Here is a 15,831-nt window from a genome sequence, read left to right on the forward strand (position 1 = left end):
TTTCAAAGGGCGAGAAATGAAAAGCTTTGGATGAGGTGGACGGGGCCATGGTGGGGGAGTTGGGAACTGAATACAAGAAGATTTGTCGAGATTACGTGTATTTAGTACAAGTATAAAGATAAATTAAATAAATGTGAGTAGAGATAAGTAGTTTTCTTGGAATCACGGCCATCCAGATTCTTGTTTTTGCAATCCACAGCCTTCATGGTTTGGGTAAAGTAAGTTTCACATTTGTTTTAACAGCATGCGACACACTGGACAAGTTTTACTGACTTCGGTCCATTGGGAGATACACTTCTTGTGGAAAGTGTGTTGACAGGAAAAAGTGGTGCCGTTGGAGGTCATTTGTTCCAAACAAATGGGACAAATGTCTACTTCAAGAATGTTTTCTTTCCTCTCATGGCTGCATTTTTTCACGATAAGTATCACGATATTGATGGATTTTGTACTCACCTTGGGAATGTTGATGGGTATGCTTTTTCTTGACATTTTGACCTCAAGTAACTGTACAAACCATAAGTTGCCCCTGTGAGGAGGGTCCCAATTCCTACAGCTAAGAGAGTATTGTCAAATTGCTTCTTTCTGTTGCTCATTTTGTTGACTATACAAAGGTGTTGTTTTCTTTTATCTAATCTTAGTGAAAAATAGGACGATAATTTATATGATAAGAGATAGTTTGAGCAACACTTGAGGAAATTTCCACAACGCTACAGGAAAACAATGCGTGCAATTTTTGGTTAATTGTTTGTTTGATTTTTTTTCTCTGATAGAATTTTGTTTCTATCTACTAACACAAAATTTAGGTCTTCCACATCTGTCAGAATCGACTTCTGAAAATAGAAGTTTTGTTGACAAATCACCAAATGTTGAAACATTCTGTGTGAAAAAGGTTGACTTTGAAATTATCATTTTAGTTGACAGTTTTGATATAATTGTTGTTATTCAATTCTATCAACTGTAAGGTGCACACTTGATTCATTTGCACAAACGATGCATTTTTCTCTCAGTAGAAGACTTGCAGCAGTGACGTCATCACTCTCCTTTTACCCAACCAATCATTTGAACCTCGCGCCTCCTTACGTCACCGCCCACCACCAATCACCATCTTCCTCGCTACTAATTACTCCAACACCCATAACATGTGTTTAAACAACAGGTGCTTATTAGAATCAATTATCGCATTTAATCCCCCCGATAAGATAACATCTCGTCAATAAAATCTCACAAAATCTCGTAAATATTCATTATGTAACATCAACCTCTTGTCCGTCTCTCCGTAATGTGCACCTCTAATGACCCCCTGTCCCTGCACGCTCCTTACCGCCCCCCGCGCCACGTGCGCCCCAATCCCCCTTTGCGTCCGCCGCCCCCGCCTAAACCACGTGACAAAAGTTGTTGTTGTGTGATTGTTTAGTATTTTTGTGGTGTGTATCGATAAGGAACGATAAGGTTTTTCGCACATTTCGTCTTGTTATTTGTTTGGAGAAAGTCAAAATGAGCAACAGGTACCACAACGAGTTCCATCACAGTAGTGACAGCCATTTTGGGTCACAGTTCAGTGTGGGTTCTTCCCGGGACGTGAAGGTGGACGATGGGAGCGTCTACGGCTCCAGATTCGATTTGGACCACCACTACGAGGGGCATTACGTGCCGCCGAATGACGTGGGGATGTACCACGACGAGGATGAGAGGAAATGGGAAGAAGCCAAGTACTGTGCATGTACCATACTGTGATATTTTTTGTATTGTGTGGGTTTTTTAATTTTATATTTATGTTAATAAACGTTTTATTGGTTTATAGTTTTTTTTATTTAGTGTAGATTGTGTTTCAACAGTTAGTAGCTGTTCAAGGTCGATTATTTGTCACCAATTTGCTAATTGAGTCAATGGAAAATCACTAGTGTCCTGATCTATTTATATTTTATTTTTCGTCCGTTTATTTTTTTATTAATAGTTTTATCTACCTGTTTGTGGAATGAATTAAGGTACTCTTGTACGATAAGATAAGAATCCACCAATGGAAGCAATAAAATTGGCAAACGTGTAGTACACAACCTTGTTGACGAACACACGAAACTGCAATTTTAAGTAAGTATTTAATTTATAGATTATTAATCTGTATTATTTTTTTTTGTTTGTTTAGTATGAGGGCTTCCGAATCTGGTGCACACAATTTGGAACATAAGCCTCATGGACCGCCACCACATGGTCCACATGGTGGTCATGGACCTCATGGTCATCATGGGCCACATCGTCCTCACAGACCACATGAATCTCATGGTGTAGCTTGTTTCTGTTGTGTAATTTTATAATTTTATCAATTTGGGTCACTAATTTATTTTTGACATTTTTTTCTTGTGTATAACAATTAGTGTTTTCCAGACGTCTTATCTTTTCGTAGTATAAACAAAAAAACAATGAGTAAGAGATAAGTCAATAGTTCTTACTGTAAGTATGTCTAATATACTTATCTAGGCTTAGAAAAATATTTATAAAACGTATATGTCTTACTTTGGTTGAACATTAATACGACTTTAATATTTCCCAAATTTAAATTTTCTCAGTGTGATTGTGGTTTAGTGAGAAAATGGCTGCGTGTCTCAATGATGTGGCGCATGCGTAGTACCCAGGTTTATATTTTGGCGGGATTTATAAATAATAAAAAGCATGTTTTCACCATTGTATTAAAACACTCTATAATATTACATGTCATAGATGTACAAAATATGCATAATAAACAAAAACCCCAAACCCAATGCAGGATTTTTAATTTAAAACATTGTCACAGTTGTGCTTTCAGTGTTTATTTTTTTTACCATGTTTACCATGGTGCTTGTGTCCACGTTTGTGTCCCTTATGTTTGAACCCACATTCGCTCATGGGCCTACGATGGTCGCATCGTTTACCCCAGTGCTTCTTCACCTTATGGTGCTTATCTTTACCATGCTTCTTCTTACGATAGCGTTTGTGGTGTGAAGAGCCCGAAGAAGACGAAGACGACGAAGAAGATGAAGACGATGACGAAGACGATGAAGAGGAAGTAGTTGAAGAAGCAGGGGAAGCAGCTCGGCGACCTGGAGGGCCTGGTGGGGGAGCACTCAGGTCTCCAGAAGAGGGACCCGCGTCTCCGTCTCTACAAAGAGCTATTAAAAGACAATTAAAATATTAGAAAAAATATTCTAAATACTCCTACTGCAAGGGGGCGGTCCGGACTCATGTGGGGCGCCTTCCACAGTAGTGACTTCTGCTCGACGGGGGCAGAAACGGCACGGATCCTGGCAGCAACAGTGGTGTCTCACTTTCATTTTTTTAATTGTCAATTTTTTATTACTAAGAAAAGAGAATTGAAAAACGTATCTCATTGACAGCTCAACAAAACTGATTGCGATTGCACAATCGGTATTAATAGGCGCCGGCGAGGGGCAAGGGGATTTGTAGGTGGTGGGAGTTGTGTACAGTCTGCGGTAGTTATGTGTTCACTACCGGACATTTACTGTACGTTTACAGCTATCGAAAAGTCGCGGACTGTACCTGGACATTGTTGACGTCATTTGCGAAATAATGAGGAACGTTGTTTTATTTATATTGTAATGTGACAGCGGTGTACAATTTCTTGATTAGATAGGCGTGACCCTGAATTATGCACAGTGGCGTAGATTAAGTGACAGCGACAGCCTTGGTTTTGAGCTTATGGTAAATTGGAGTAAATAAATTAACTTCACCCAGGATTTTTTTTTCAAATTTATTGAAACAGATCATGACATTTAAATTAAAACTACACATGAGACATATAAAAAATATTTATTATAGATATAGTATACTATGTAATATAAATGTGTGTTATCTTATTTTATACGAATATACCTAATATACCTAATCACGAACCCTTGTCCCCCATTTCACCTTATTAACAATCTAAGGTACCCAATAATAAAAAAAACCCATAGGATTTACAATTCAATAGCATGGAAAGCGCCACCCATATTGTCCATGTCCATGTCCATGTCCATGTTCACGTCCACATCCATGCCCATATCCATGACATCCGTGCCCATATTCCTCGCGCCTTCCACAACCACCATGCCCCTTGTGGCCACGTTTGTGTCCTCCATGCCCCTTACATCCATGACCACCCATATGCCCATGGTGGTGGCTGCGTTTACCCCAATGTTTCTTCATACCATGGTGCCTATCCTTACCTTGCTTCTGACAATGGCAACCGTGATGCGGAGGCACGGGGGGCAGTTCTCGGGGTGCTGGAGGAGCTTCTGGGGTTGTATTCGCAGTTCCAGAAGGGGCAGCAGCATCTCCTGCTCTGCAGACAGCTAGCAAAAACGCAACTATTAATAAAGAGTAGAAAAATTATTCTAAATAAATTTACCGGAAGGAGGCGTTTCCGGTTGTTGTGCCGGTTGTTGTGGAGATTCTTGTCGAGGTGGAGGAGTATCTTGTTGACGCTGACAACAAGGGGATGGTCGCTGGCAGCAGCAGTGGTGTCTCACCCTCATTTTGGATCACGAAAGAAACAAAACTTGTAGACGTAAAAGCACAACAAAAGTGACCTGATTGCACAATCGCGGGTTAAATAGGAGGCGGCGAGGGACGGCGGGGACTGTTTATGAGTGGTGGGGGGTTTGTACAGTCTGGTTAGTCAGTTGTGTGTGTGCAGATATTTGCTGTACGTTTATATTTGGATGTAAATAGCGCGGAGTGTACTTGAAGGTTGCTGACGTCATTACATGGTGGGAGGATGATTCATGGAATGATTCGGCAGTTTCTGGTTGGTGCGATTATTTATTTTGACTAAAAATGGCAAATTGTGTTTAATTTGTGTGACGATTTGATGAGATTATAATGGGAGAGTGAAGTCGGTAACCTGATGCACGAAAAATTGTCGGTATTTTTGTTTTTTTTTCTTGTGAAATATTGCGTAATATTGTTTCATGTAGGTGGAAGTTTCGTGACCTAATTTATCTATATAATTTTAATTTGTTGTTCTGTTAATGAATAATTTTAACCAGCAACACATTAAACTGCATGTTAGTTATTAACGGGAAGTCACGTTAATCTGAAGTACGATTTACTAGTTACAATTATCGTAAAGCGTGAACTTGGCAGGCACCTGTTTTAAAAAATCAATTTTGCTGTGTCGCAGATAAATAAAGTTACGAATAAACAACAACAAATCGTTAAAGAACATTTTCAAGTGCCAAATATTAGTATAAAAAAAATCAATTTAACATGCGGATTTTCAATGCTATGAAGGAAGGACCCTTTCATCAACTTTCCTGTAGATAATAATAATCTTTTCAATAACGGTTTGATAAACATTTGCAAAAAAATAAAGTTTCTGTTCAAGAATTCGGTGGATATTTTGAAAATTACCATTGAACCGACGAAAATTATTTAAAATTTGGTAGAGCATTTTAGAATAGGAAATTTTGAGTCTTTTAAAGAGTCTAAAAGTAGTTCCAAATGAGGAAAGTGTGTTTATGGCTGACATGGAACCAACATTTGGACAAAATAAACTGTTTTCGGTTTCACAGCGAGGCTATTTTAAAAGCAAAGTCGATGCACACTGTGTATGCACTCGTGATGACTTATAAATAATACAGGTGATGTAGGTGTTAAATGTGTGTCTTTTTACAGATAAGTTTACAAAGCAAAATTCTTTTAACCTTACTCAGTAGCACGTAGCTAATAATTAGGAAATACTTATTTTGGCCACTGGAGAAAGAAACAAAAAATAAAGAAGGCACACCAAAATGAAATAATACTGTACATGTTGATTTTGTTTATTATTAATTATTATTAATAATAACAACTACATTGATGCCCAATGCGGCTTGTAAGACTGGTTGTAACCGTTGGGAACATTATAAGGAGAAATATGTACATCTCTTATTGTTGTATTTACAATAAGCCTTTGCACGTAGACTGAAAAAAAGGAAATAATAATTATGGTGATTCTATTTAGGTAACTTACAGTTATATTGTGGTCCGGTAGTTGTATTAGAACCTGAAGGCAGTAGATGTTCTAAAGGATAGATAGTTGTGGAATTACTGTTGGGTTTAGCAACGGCAAAAGGATAGTTGTCCATATTTGTTTTTTTTTTTTTGTGAAGATAGGATGAGGAGCTTCGTTGAAATAAGCATGAAAAATGCAGGGCAATATATATACACAAGGTGAGATGAGAGAGGGGTCTTTGTTATATCAAGACTAACAATAAATACAGAGAGAGATATCAAATGAAGTAGATATCCAGGCTGTCCTAGAAATAAGTGCTACAATTTTAATCAGTTATAGAGCTCATCAAATTCAACAACTTTTTTTAATAAGGTTTTGTCAGGAAATTTTTAATTATCAAGGTAAAAATTGTTAAAGTTTTATCCCAGTTAAGGTTACCCGGCCATGAATCCTCAGTTCCCCATGGACACTAATAATTATTATAATTAATAATTTATGGTCAAAAACAGTTACTAGGATACGTATGTTTCTTATCATGTTAACATAACAAAAATTTAGAGAGAAATTGCAAGTAGTGTTGCTCCCTAAAGGCGGACGGATTTTACCTTCCCTCGTGAATCCGGCTTCATCCGTTGGGGTATAAGAGATACAAAATTTGTTTGTTCGTTTATTTTTCTATTGACCCAGTCACTAAAGCTTTGCCTACGTGTTAACTGAACTTTCTGGTAGTGAAAGGAGTACAGTTGTTCTCTGGGTATACTTGAGTTTTCGAAAAAATTATTATATAAAAAAGTTGTTCCGTTTCATGAGTTCCGTTATTGGCTACTTTCTTAACAGGAAAAGTTTTTTGATGACGCTGTGATAACATTGTTATCTAATTAAATATTTGTTGCTCTTAATCTGTATTATTTTTTGTTGTTTGTTTAGTTGAGGGCTTCCGAATTTGATGCACACAATTTGGAACATAAGCCTCATGGACCGCCACCACATGGTCCACATGGTGGTCATGGACCTCATGGTCATCATGGGCCACATCGTCCTAACAGACCACATGAATCTCATCGTGTAGCTTGTTTCTGTTGTGTAATTTTATAATTTTATCATTTCGGGTGACTAATTTATTTTTGACATTTTTTTTCTTATATACCGCCTGTCTGGAAAATGGCGGTTTAACTCTTCAATACGTTATATACGGGAGTTTCGGGAGTCCCAAAAAATACTGAAAAAATTCGTTATGATGTAGATTGCGAATAAAACGTAATTTTATAAACGTAAAATTGGCAACACAGCACACACCTAATGCGTCAATACCTCCGGCTTACTTTCTGGTTCTTAGTAACGATGGTGACTTAAATCCACCTTCGCTTTATATCAGGCAAACATTGTTGTCAAATGGAATTTTACCAAATTATTACAAAAACAACACAGCCATATCTTTGTGTATTCTACCTGAAATGGTAATTAAACATAGTCATGGGGGAGAAAAATATTAACTAAAAGTTTTATTACTAGTTATTATGATAATGAATGAGTTGTTTAGTTGTTAAATGTAACAAAAGAACCAATTTTAAAATCATTATAACTCCACCAAAATGTGAGAAGGATTTTTTTTACTATTTTTCCCAGACTCACCAGTTGATTGTTAAGAGCGTAGCGGAGAGTTAATCCGCCATTTTCCAGACACCGGTATAACATATAAAATTGTTTCTTTAGAATTTGTTAGAGCATTTAAGAATAGGAAATTTTCAGTCTTTTAAGAGTCTAAAAGTAGTTCCAAATGAGGAAAGTGTGTTCATGGCTGACATGGAACCAACATTAAGACAAAATAAACTGTTTTCGGTTTCACAGTGAGCCTATTTTGAAAGCAAAATAAAAAAAAATACTTACATGTTTATACACTCGTGATGACTTATAAATAATACAGGTGATGTAGATGTTAAATGTGTGTCTTCTTACAGATAAGTTTTCAAAGGAAAATTCTTCCAACGTTACTCAGTAGCATGTGTAAACAGGAAATATTTTGGGCACTAGAGAAAGAAAGCAAAAATAAACAAGGCACACTAAAATGAAATAATACTATTCATGTTGATTCTGTTTATTATTAATTATTATTAATAACAACTACATTGGTGGCCACTACGGCACTTAAGACCGTTTGGAACCGTTGGGAACATTATTAGGAGGAAAATGTATATTTATATTGGCTCTTTGCACGTAGACTAAAAAAAAAGGAAATAATAATTATGGTGATTGTATTTTGGTAACTTACCGATAGTTTTAGATTCTGGTGAAGAGAAGAGAAACTCTGAAGGACGCGTGTTACTTGTAGTATTACCGTTGGGTTTAGCAACAGTAGAACGATAGTTGTCCATATTTGTTTTTTTTGTGTTAAGATGGGACGAGAAGCTTCGTTGAAATAAGCATGAAAAGTGCAGGAAAATGTATATATACACAAGATGAGAGGATAGGGGCGTCTTTATTATATCAATACTAACAATAGACACACAGGGAGAGATATCAATTGAAGTAGATATACAGGATGTCCCCAGAAATAAGTGCTTTAATTTTAGTCAGTTATAGAGCTCATCAAATTCAACAACTTTTTTTAATAGGGTTTTGTCAGGAACTTATTAATTATCAAGTTAAAAATTGTTAAAGTTTTATCCCAGTTAAGGTTGCCCGCCCATGGACACTAATAATTGTTATACTAATTACACTAGTTTACAAGGTTTTATATCCAAAGACGAAAATAGTTGAATCTAAAGGATTTGGGTTCGGGAAATTCAAATCTGAAAGCAGAAAAAATCCATCACGTCAGGTTTTTGAGATATTTGTATAAACATACCCCGTATTTCTTTTCTTTTATACAACTCTTGTAATTTTTTTATTTTTAAATATATATGAACATATAGTTCTTTGAGCAAATTTGTATCATTTTAAAAGATCATTTACGCAAATAAATAACATGAGTCAATTTTTCAAGCTACTAGATTGTCATCAATGTTTTATTTAAAATTTTTCAAGTATTGATTTTAGAATAATTGGTTGCTTTTGATTTTTCTACGGGAAGTGATAATAAAAATGTGAGGTTGGCCTCACAAAGATCTTTTAAAATGACACTAATATGCTCAAAGAAATACAGGTTTATCTTTAAGAATAAGGAAGTTACAGGGGTTGTATCAAATAAAAGCAACACCTAGTATATATTATAAACATTATGACTGAAAATTAAAAATGATTAACACTAGCATTTCTTCTATTGGCAGTACTATCAGTTTCCCTTATAATAGACCAACAGTAACACATTTTCGTCCCAAAAACCTTGATACCTTCTTTTTAAGCATATTTGAACAGGTTTTCCCGCTTTAGGTACTATAATTTTACCACAAACGTAACAAAACTGATTTGCACTTACTTTGCACGATCTCGAAGACATTTTTTATGCGACAATGGTGGATTAACATGAATCAGTTTAACACTAACGTGAAGGTAAAAGCAAAGTTCATTATTTTGGATTTATGAAAAAACCTGACGTGATAGGAATTATCCGTTTTTGGATTTGTTATCAGTAAGTAATTTAGAAGTAGAAAATATTTTTTTTATTCTTGGATATGAAAAAAAGTTTAAATTTGTAAACTAGTGTTATTATACCATTATTTTTCTAGTGACCGACTCACTAAAGCTGTTGGTTTCAATAACTGAACTTTCTACGTTTCACGAGTTCCGTTATTGGGCAAAGTTAATGAACTTATTTCTGAGACACCCTGTATATCTGTCTTTTATTATCGTGTCTTATTATTGGTTACTTTCTTAACAGGAAAGTCTTTCGATGACGCTGTGGTAGCATTCTTATCTAACTAAATATTTGTTGCATGGAGAAAATACGCCGCTGCGAATACAAACCCTGTCTGCACAACTGTATACATTAACAATGGATACTTATTTAAATTCACAGAAATATTTCTACATAAGGAAGCATGTTTCAAGCCGACGCCGATTTTATATCCCTAATTGAATTCTTTCCGTTCTAATGGGTCTCTCTATTACATTTTTCTTCTGTTTTGTGTTTTATGAGTCCTTATTACAACGCCCAATATTTTTTTGAAAGCTTTTTTTGATGCACAAAATTGTTGTCTCAAACTGTCACTTGCAACATTTCATATTATTGTGTAAATTGTGGGGGATATTAAAATCAGATACCAGGGAATTACTGAAAATCCAGGAATTGTTATTATCCTAGGTTGATTTCACCTTGATTTTAATGTAAAATTAAATAATAAAAAAATTCACCCCTTTACTGTTGTGTGTACGTCTATGGTTTATCACGATAAAAAGTCACTGTTTTAACATGGCTGTTTTTAAACACCTGAGTTCTCCCTTTGTTTTTCCTCTACATATTTATCGTTCGAAACACTTTTTCAACATTCTAACCAAAATATTGTCGTTTTACTTCATCGTTGTAATAAAAAAGTAGAAAGGAAATCAGTATTGTGTTTGACATTTTAAATCCACAACGTTATCTACAGCAAAATTATTTACTTAACACCTTCCATTTAGTACTACTTAAATTAGATAATTAAAAAAAAAACGTTACGTATTGCAAACATTCTATTTTTATTTAACATACAAAATTACACCATTACAATAATTACACCATATTAACACAACTGAAAACATATTACGTGCTAATTAATTCTCATTTAATAAAACAACTTCTTCAGTTATCACGTATCAATGACAAGGTGTTGGGTTCTCCCTTTGGTGGCGACACTGGTGCCCGTGACGCCCATGCCCATGTTCAAATGGACCATGGTGCCAATGATGGTGGTGTCCAAAGCCAAAGTGCTGATGGTTTTCAAACGGGCCAGAATGGTCGTGGTGGCCAAAACGTCCGTGGTGCCAGTGGTGCCAACCGTGACCATGGTGTTCATCAAATCTACTGAACCTGCACGGTCCGTGGCGCCTATGGTGTGGCCCGTGCGGACCTTCATGATGGTTAAAAATTGGTGGCAAATTGACGCCGGATGGGCATTCAGCTCCTAATTAAAACAAGCAGAAATAAATAAAAATAAGAATAGATAATAAGAGGGAAAAATTTACCGAAACATGATGGTCTGCAATCGTCTTGGTCTGTGTAGCGTTCACGGGACCTGTTCATCATCATCTGGAAAAATCTGGGGGGTTGGTGGTGTCGGTGGCGGTGGTCGCAGTGGTCGTTGTGGGTTTCTTCTGCCATTTTGATTTGATTGTAGTGGTAGTTCGTACAAAAGCACCCACTTTTGATGCAATGTGTTTTTATCGGTTTGTTTTTATAGAGATTTAATGATCACCTGGTGGTGGGGGATTCATGGAAGTACGTAGCGGTGAGATTGGATTAGCGCGTGATGAGTCGCTGATTTTTTTGCGTATCATTGTGATTAAGCTATTTTGCTTGAATCATTGGAATTAAGCTATTATGTTGCTTTTGATTGCGACCACGTGAAGGTGTTATGATTATTATTTTTTAGCACTGACGTCAATGGATTTCTATAGCTTGTTTAGCTTTTTTGTCAAAAGTTTGATTGCTACATATGATGAAAGTTCCTAGTATTTTTAATCATAGCAGGAATTCAGGTTACTCATTCCACTTCAAACACATTGTGATAAAAAGCAACAAATAAGCTATAATTGACGTCAATACTAAGAAACAATGAAAATCACACCACCATCATGTGATCGCAATCACCAATCGAAAACAAACATGATAGCTTATTTCCAAAGATTTAAGCAAAAATAGCTTAATCGCAATGACTCATCGCCCCCACCACTAGGTAACCAATAAATCTCTATATAAACCAATCAATAGCACTACCCTGCATCAAAAGTTGCCACTTTGTAACAACTACCACTACAACTAACAACAATGGCTGAAGAAACCCATCATCACGACCATTGCGACCACCACTACCACCCCAGATTTTTCCGGATGATGAGAAATAAGTCCTGCGAACGCTGCACTGACCAAGACGACTGCAAACCTTCATGTTCCGGTAAATTTTTCCATTATTTCTAATTTTTATTTAGCTTTAATTGCTTACATTAGGTTATGAATGTCCGTCCAGTGGCAATCCGCCACCAATGTGTAACCGTCAAGGTCAGCATGGACCAAACCATGGCCGCCAAGGACCGTGCAGGTTTGATGGATTTGATGATCATGGTTGGCACCATGAGCGTTTTGGCCACCGCGGTCACTGCGGGCCGTTCGCACAGCATCAGTATTTTGGGCACCGCCATCATTTTGGACACCATGGGTCCTTCGAACATGGGCGCCATGGGCACCGTGGACACCAATGTCGCCACCAAGGGGAGAACCCATCTGCATGCATTGACAACTGAAGAAGTTGCTATTAAATATGAATTATCTCCCATGTAATTGTTTAATAATATAATTATGCAATGGGTGTAATTTCGTATGTCATATAAAAATAAAAATGTGTGTAATATTTTGATTTTTTTTTTAAATTATGAAAAAAGTATAAAATTAACTACACATGGATGTGCTCGTAAATATGGCCAATCAACAGATAAGATAAAGTGAGAGTGCGTGATTTTTATTTAACCCAAGAAGCAACACAATAGGGGAGACGTCAAACGTCAAATCCTGGTGAATATTATAAAAGATCACCTGATTTATCAACAAGAATTTTATTTTTTCTATTTAGTAAAAACAGGAACAACAAACAATAAATAAGGTACACAAAACAAAATAAAGCTACATCTGGTGGTTCCTTTTAATTAAGAAAACCTAATTAGCAGGAACAATTACAATGGTATCCATGGTGGCGGCTGCAGTACCCTCTTCCAGGACCGTAATATGGGGGTGGCGGACCGTAATATGGGGGTGGAGGACCCGGTGGAGGCCCATTTGTGTAGACGACAGTTTGTTGTGGAACTCCGTTGGCGTAGACAAGTCCTTTATATAAAAAAAATTAATAAATAAAAAATAAATAATAATAATGATGATTCTATTCTCTTAACATACCGATTGGGGGAGCACTGGGTGGGCAGTGACTGTGCATGTGACTTTCATGGTCTCGATGCAAAACCCTCTCTACAATATGACCAACAAGACTATGATGGTGGTGATGATGGGGGTGGTGATGGGGGTGATGATGGTGGTGGTGGTGGTGACGACGGTGACCCATTGCTATTATTCTATTCTATTCAGGAAGAAGACCTTCGACGAAATAATAATCAATGATGTCGCATCAGTACCTATATATTGAAACGTGAAAGTGGAGGGGCTTTTGTTACATCAAATACAAAAGGATATGAATCATCAACGATCGATATGATGATGCTTGTTTTTTAGATAAGCTATCTTTTTTGGTTACGTGGAAGGCTAATTGCGCATACTTACAAGGAATTTTTGTTTGCTACTATGACTAGATATTTTATATTTTTTGGTTTTATTTTTATGTTTGTAATTTTTTTGTGTTTATGTGTTTCATTTGGTTCAAATATCAAGTTTCTATTTTGTGGATAGACGTCAGTAAGTACTTGCGTCTGGTAGGAATTGTTTTGACGTACATGTTTTTCAAACGTAAGTCCTATCTCGATTTATAGAACCTTATGAATCATGTCAAAAATAGTTCGAATGTTTGGGCCAGATCTACAATAATTACAATATTTTAAATTAGGAATGCGTCATTTTTCATTTATCTATCGTTCTATATGGTTATGTAAAATATTATAACGATTTATATAAACTAATTCATCTAAATGTAGACAATATGATAACGATTTGATCCTTCATATTATGATTTACCAGATGCAGTAACTACCAATAAATTAAACATTTCCCAATTCAAAAACTACCAATAAAACAAATCTTTCATTTATAAAATTTGTATTTTTACTTCATAGTACAAAAATATACATTAAAACTACCAATTTCAAAACTATTCTTTGGCTTGTATTTCCCGACGTACATATTGCACTGGAATTAACAGTGTCCGTGGTGTCCATGATGGCCTCCATGATGATGTCCATGGGGGGGACCATGACCATGATGAGGTCCGCATGGTGGGGGTGGTGGGGGGCGGTAATGTTGGCAGTGGGCTAAGTGTGGCAAATGCAACAATCCACAACCACAAGGGTGATGGCCTTTAAAAACAATTAATAAAATGGATCAAAAAATCAAAATTAATTTTACCAGGAGGAGGACAATGTTGGTGGTGGGTGACCGCGTCTACTACATGTTCCACGATGTTACCGATGACGCTTTGGTTGTGGTGCTGGTCATGGTGGTGGTGGTGGCCATGATCATGGTGATGGTGATGATGACTCATTTTTGTGAATGATGATGCTCAGACAAGATAGGTACTTCTAAATTGAAGAGAGATTATGTATTTTGCTTATATAAGGGGCAGAGGGGGTGGGGTATTGAGGAGAGTCAAGGTGATTGACAGCTAGAGTGTTTTGCGACAGCTTATCAGTGTTATCAGTTATTTAACACTAAGTAAAGAATTGGCAGTTCTGGTTATGCGATTAGAACGAACTCTAAAACAAAATTTAGCGGCTTAAATTTTCGGTGAATTAGATGTTCTGAGAATCGTCGATCTTGTAGTAATTCGTTAATAATAATTAATAAATGTACATTTCCCTAAGCAATCTACTTACAACTTATATAAAAAAAAAACATTTATTTTGGTCCACATATACAAATTTGCGCATTTAATTGTATTCATGTTGGATTTACAAAGTTTTTATTTTCATTTGTTGTTGGTATAAATTAAAATTACAAATTTTAACAATGTCCATGATGTCCTCCGTGATGTCCACCATGGTGGGGTCCATGGTGGGGTCCGTGGTGGGGCCCGTGATGACCGCCGTGGTGGTGGCCGGGATGAGGCCCGTGATGCCCATGGTGAGGTGGCGGTGGTGGCCTATGATGGTGGCAGTGTGGTAAATGTGGCACCTGTAAAGGTCCACACCCACAAGGGTGACAATCTGACAAATTAGATAAGCTATAACAAAGAAAATGTGAAATAGATGGACTTACTGGGAGGGTGATGCCCATGGTGGGGCGGAGGACAGTGATGATGGTGGTTCATTTTCTAACTGACTGTTGAAATAGGTGATGGGTATTTATTAAAGTAAAGTTAATCCATTTGTCAGATAACAAAGAGCTCTTATGCAGTAATATATAGAGCACATTTTCCAAAGTTTTTTTTATCGGTTTTAATATACAATAGCAGGTGGCGACTAATAAAAGCATATCGAAAGTGTACCCATAAAAATTTAAATTATCTGTTATCGGGTTGACGACACTTTTTTCGCAATTTTGACTTACAAATGTGAACGAAAAACATAGTATTAGTTAAACTCGTATATTTATTTAATAACGATATGCAAAATATACAAAAATTAATATTGAACATCCATGTCCTTCAACAGTGTCCATGGTGTCCTCCATGGTGTCCTCCATGATGGGGGCCATGGTGGCCTCCATGATGGGGCGGCTGACAGTGGCCGCCGCAGTTGCCGCCACAGTGGCCGCCACAGGGACCTCCATGATGCGGGGGTGGTGGTGGTGGTTTGTGGTGAGGGCAATGGGGTTTATGCGGTACGTGGCAAGGGCCACATCCACAAGGGTGGTGTCCTATTGATCAATTAAATCGTCAAATGAATTTAAAAAAAAAGTGTTAACTGGTCTTACCTGTGGGATGCATTTTCGTGGTGGGTGTGTAACTGATAACTGCTGGTTTGTGTCTGTTTGGTTGATCAGTGACAGCAGTATTTATATATCAGTGGTCTTCAGAATTAAGTAAACTGATTATACTGATAGGTAAGCAAAAAAATTCCAAGAATTGCAATACTTG

At 36.8% G+C, this 15,831-nt stretch overlaps 6 protein-coding genes and 3 long non-coding RNA genes across 12 annotated transcripts; 1 reads left to right on the forward strand and 8 right to left on the reverse strand.

Moving 5' to 3' along the window:
* Nucleotides 1-81: 81 nt before the first annotated feature.
* LOC135132740 (uncharacterized) lies at nucleotides 82-1,291 on the reverse strand. The gene is made up of 2 exons (XR_010281084.1): nucleotides 454-1,291; nucleotides 82-403 (listed from the first exon to the last, which is right to left on the reverse strand). It is a non-coding gene; the product is annotated as an uncharacterized LOC135132740 (long non-coding RNA).
* A 1,376-nt stretch (nucleotides 1,292-2,667) lies between these two features.
* LOC135132735 (protein AF-9-like) lies at nucleotides 2,668-3,491 on the reverse strand. Of its 2 annotated transcripts, none has more exons than XM_064060929.1 (2): nucleotides 3,188-3,491; nucleotides 2,668-3,143 (listed from the first exon to the last, which is right to left on the reverse strand). In XM_064060929.1, exons 1-2 carry the CDS (start codon nucleotides 3,360-3,362, stop codon nucleotides 2,797-2,799), a joined length of 522 nt encoding a protein of 173 aa, XP_063916999.1. In that variant the 5' UTR covers nucleotides 3,363-3,491; the 3' UTR covers nucleotides 2,668-2,796. The 2 variants fall into 2 exon arrangements, with proteins under 2 accessions (XP_063916999.1, XP_063917000.1); XM_064060930.1 differs by having other exon boundaries at nucleotides 3,194-3,479.
* Nucleotides 3,492-3,784: 293 nt separating this feature from the next.
* On the reverse strand, nucleotides 3,785-4,681 carry LOC135132736 (serine/threonine-protein phosphatase 1 regulatory subunit 10-like). Of its 2 annotated transcripts, none has more exons than XM_064060932.1 (2): nucleotides 4,382-4,681; nucleotides 3,785-4,325 (listed from the first exon to the last, which is right to left on the reverse strand). In XM_064060932.1, exons 1-2 carry the CDS (start codon nucleotides 4,506-4,508, stop codon nucleotides 3,958-3,960), a joined length of 495 nt encoding a protein of 164 aa, XP_063917002.1. In that variant the 5' UTR covers nucleotides 4,509-4,681; the 3' UTR covers nucleotides 3,785-3,957. The 2 variants fall into 2 exon arrangements, with proteins under 2 accessions (XP_063917002.1, XP_063917001.1); XM_064060931.1 differs by having other exon boundaries at nucleotides 3,785-4,340.
* Nucleotides 4,682-5,779: 1,098 nt separating this feature from the next.
* On the reverse strand, nucleotides 5,780-6,318 carry LOC135132738 (uncharacterized). The gene is made up of 2 exons (XR_010281082.1): nucleotides 5,987-6,318; nucleotides 5,780-5,937 (listed from the first exon to the last, which is right to left on the reverse strand). It is a non-coding gene; the product is annotated as an uncharacterized LOC135132738 (long non-coding RNA).
* Nucleotides 6,319-8,047: 1,729 nt separating this feature from the next.
* Nucleotides 8,048-8,578, reverse strand: LOC135132739 (uncharacterized). The gene is made up of 2 exons (XR_010281083.1): nucleotides 8,238-8,578; nucleotides 8,048-8,187 (listed from the first exon to the last, which is right to left on the reverse strand). It is a non-coding gene; the product is annotated as an uncharacterized LOC135132739 (long non-coding RNA).
* A 1,985-nt stretch (nucleotides 8,579-10,563) lies between these two features.
* Nucleotides 10,564-11,269, reverse strand: LOC135132592 (uncharacterized histidine-rich protein DDB_G0274557-like). Of its 2 annotated transcripts, none has more exons than XM_064060718.1 (2): nucleotides 11,069-11,269; nucleotides 10,564-11,004 (listed from the first exon to the last, which is right to left on the reverse strand). In XM_064060718.1, the coding sequence occupies exons 1-2, from the start codon at nucleotides 11,202-11,204 to the stop codon at nucleotides 10,700-10,702; spliced, it is 441 nt and encodes a 146-aa protein (XP_063916788.1). In that variant the 5' UTR covers nucleotides 11,205-11,269; the 3' UTR covers nucleotides 10,564-10,699. The 2 variants fall into 2 exon arrangements, with proteins under 2 accessions (XP_063916788.1, XP_063916787.1); XM_064060717.1 differs by having other exon boundaries at nucleotides 10,564-11,007; nucleotides 11,069-11,268.
* Nucleotides 11,270-11,585: 316 nt separating this feature from the next.
* On the forward strand, nucleotides 11,586-12,450 carry LOC135132593 (histidine-rich glycoprotein-like). The gene is made up of 3 exons (XM_064060719.1): nucleotides 11,586-11,778; nucleotides 11,833-11,997; nucleotides 12,051-12,450. The coding sequence occupies exons 2-3, from the start codon at nucleotides 11,871-11,873 to the stop codon at nucleotides 12,341-12,343; spliced, it is 420 nt and encodes a 139-aa protein (XP_063916789.1). The 5' UTR covers nucleotides 11,586-11,778; nucleotides 11,833-11,870; the 3' UTR covers nucleotides 12,344-12,450.
* Nucleotides 12,451-12,636: 186 nt separating this feature from the next.
* Nucleotides 12,637-13,211, reverse strand: LOC135132594 (putative uncharacterized protein DDB_G0287191). The gene is made up of 2 exons (XM_064060721.1): nucleotides 12,990-13,211; nucleotides 12,637-12,920 (listed from the first exon to the last, which is right to left on the reverse strand). Exons 1-2 carry the CDS (start codon nucleotides 13,150-13,152, stop codon nucleotides 12,757-12,759), a joined length of 327 nt encoding a protein of 108 aa, XP_063916791.1. The 5' UTR covers nucleotides 13,153-13,211; the 3' UTR covers nucleotides 12,637-12,756.
* A 2,114-nt stretch (nucleotides 13,212-15,325) lies between these two features.
* LOC135132731 (proline, histidine and glycine-rich protein 1-like) lies at nucleotides 15,326-15,779 on the reverse strand. The gene is made up of 2 exons (XM_064060923.1): nucleotides 15,669-15,779; nucleotides 15,326-15,611 (listed from the first exon to the last, which is right to left on the reverse strand). Exons 1-2 carry the CDS (start codon nucleotides 15,679-15,681, stop codon nucleotides 15,400-15,402), a joined length of 225 nt encoding a protein of 74 aa, XP_063916993.1. The 5' UTR covers nucleotides 15,682-15,779; the 3' UTR covers nucleotides 15,326-15,399.
* Between the last annotated feature and the right edge of the window lie 52 nt (nucleotides 15,780-15,831).

The sequence above is a fragment of the Zophobas morio genome, unplaced genomic scaffold (assembly GCF_036711695.1).
Source record: "Zophobas morio isolate AGI-343-1 ecotype UQ-CSIRO unplaced genomic scaffold, CSIRO_AGI_Zmor_V1 ptg000021l, whole genome shotgun sequence".
Classification (NCBI taxonomy): domain Eukaryota; kingdom Metazoa; phylum Arthropoda; class Insecta; order Coleoptera; family Tenebrionidae; genus Zophobas; species Zophobas morio.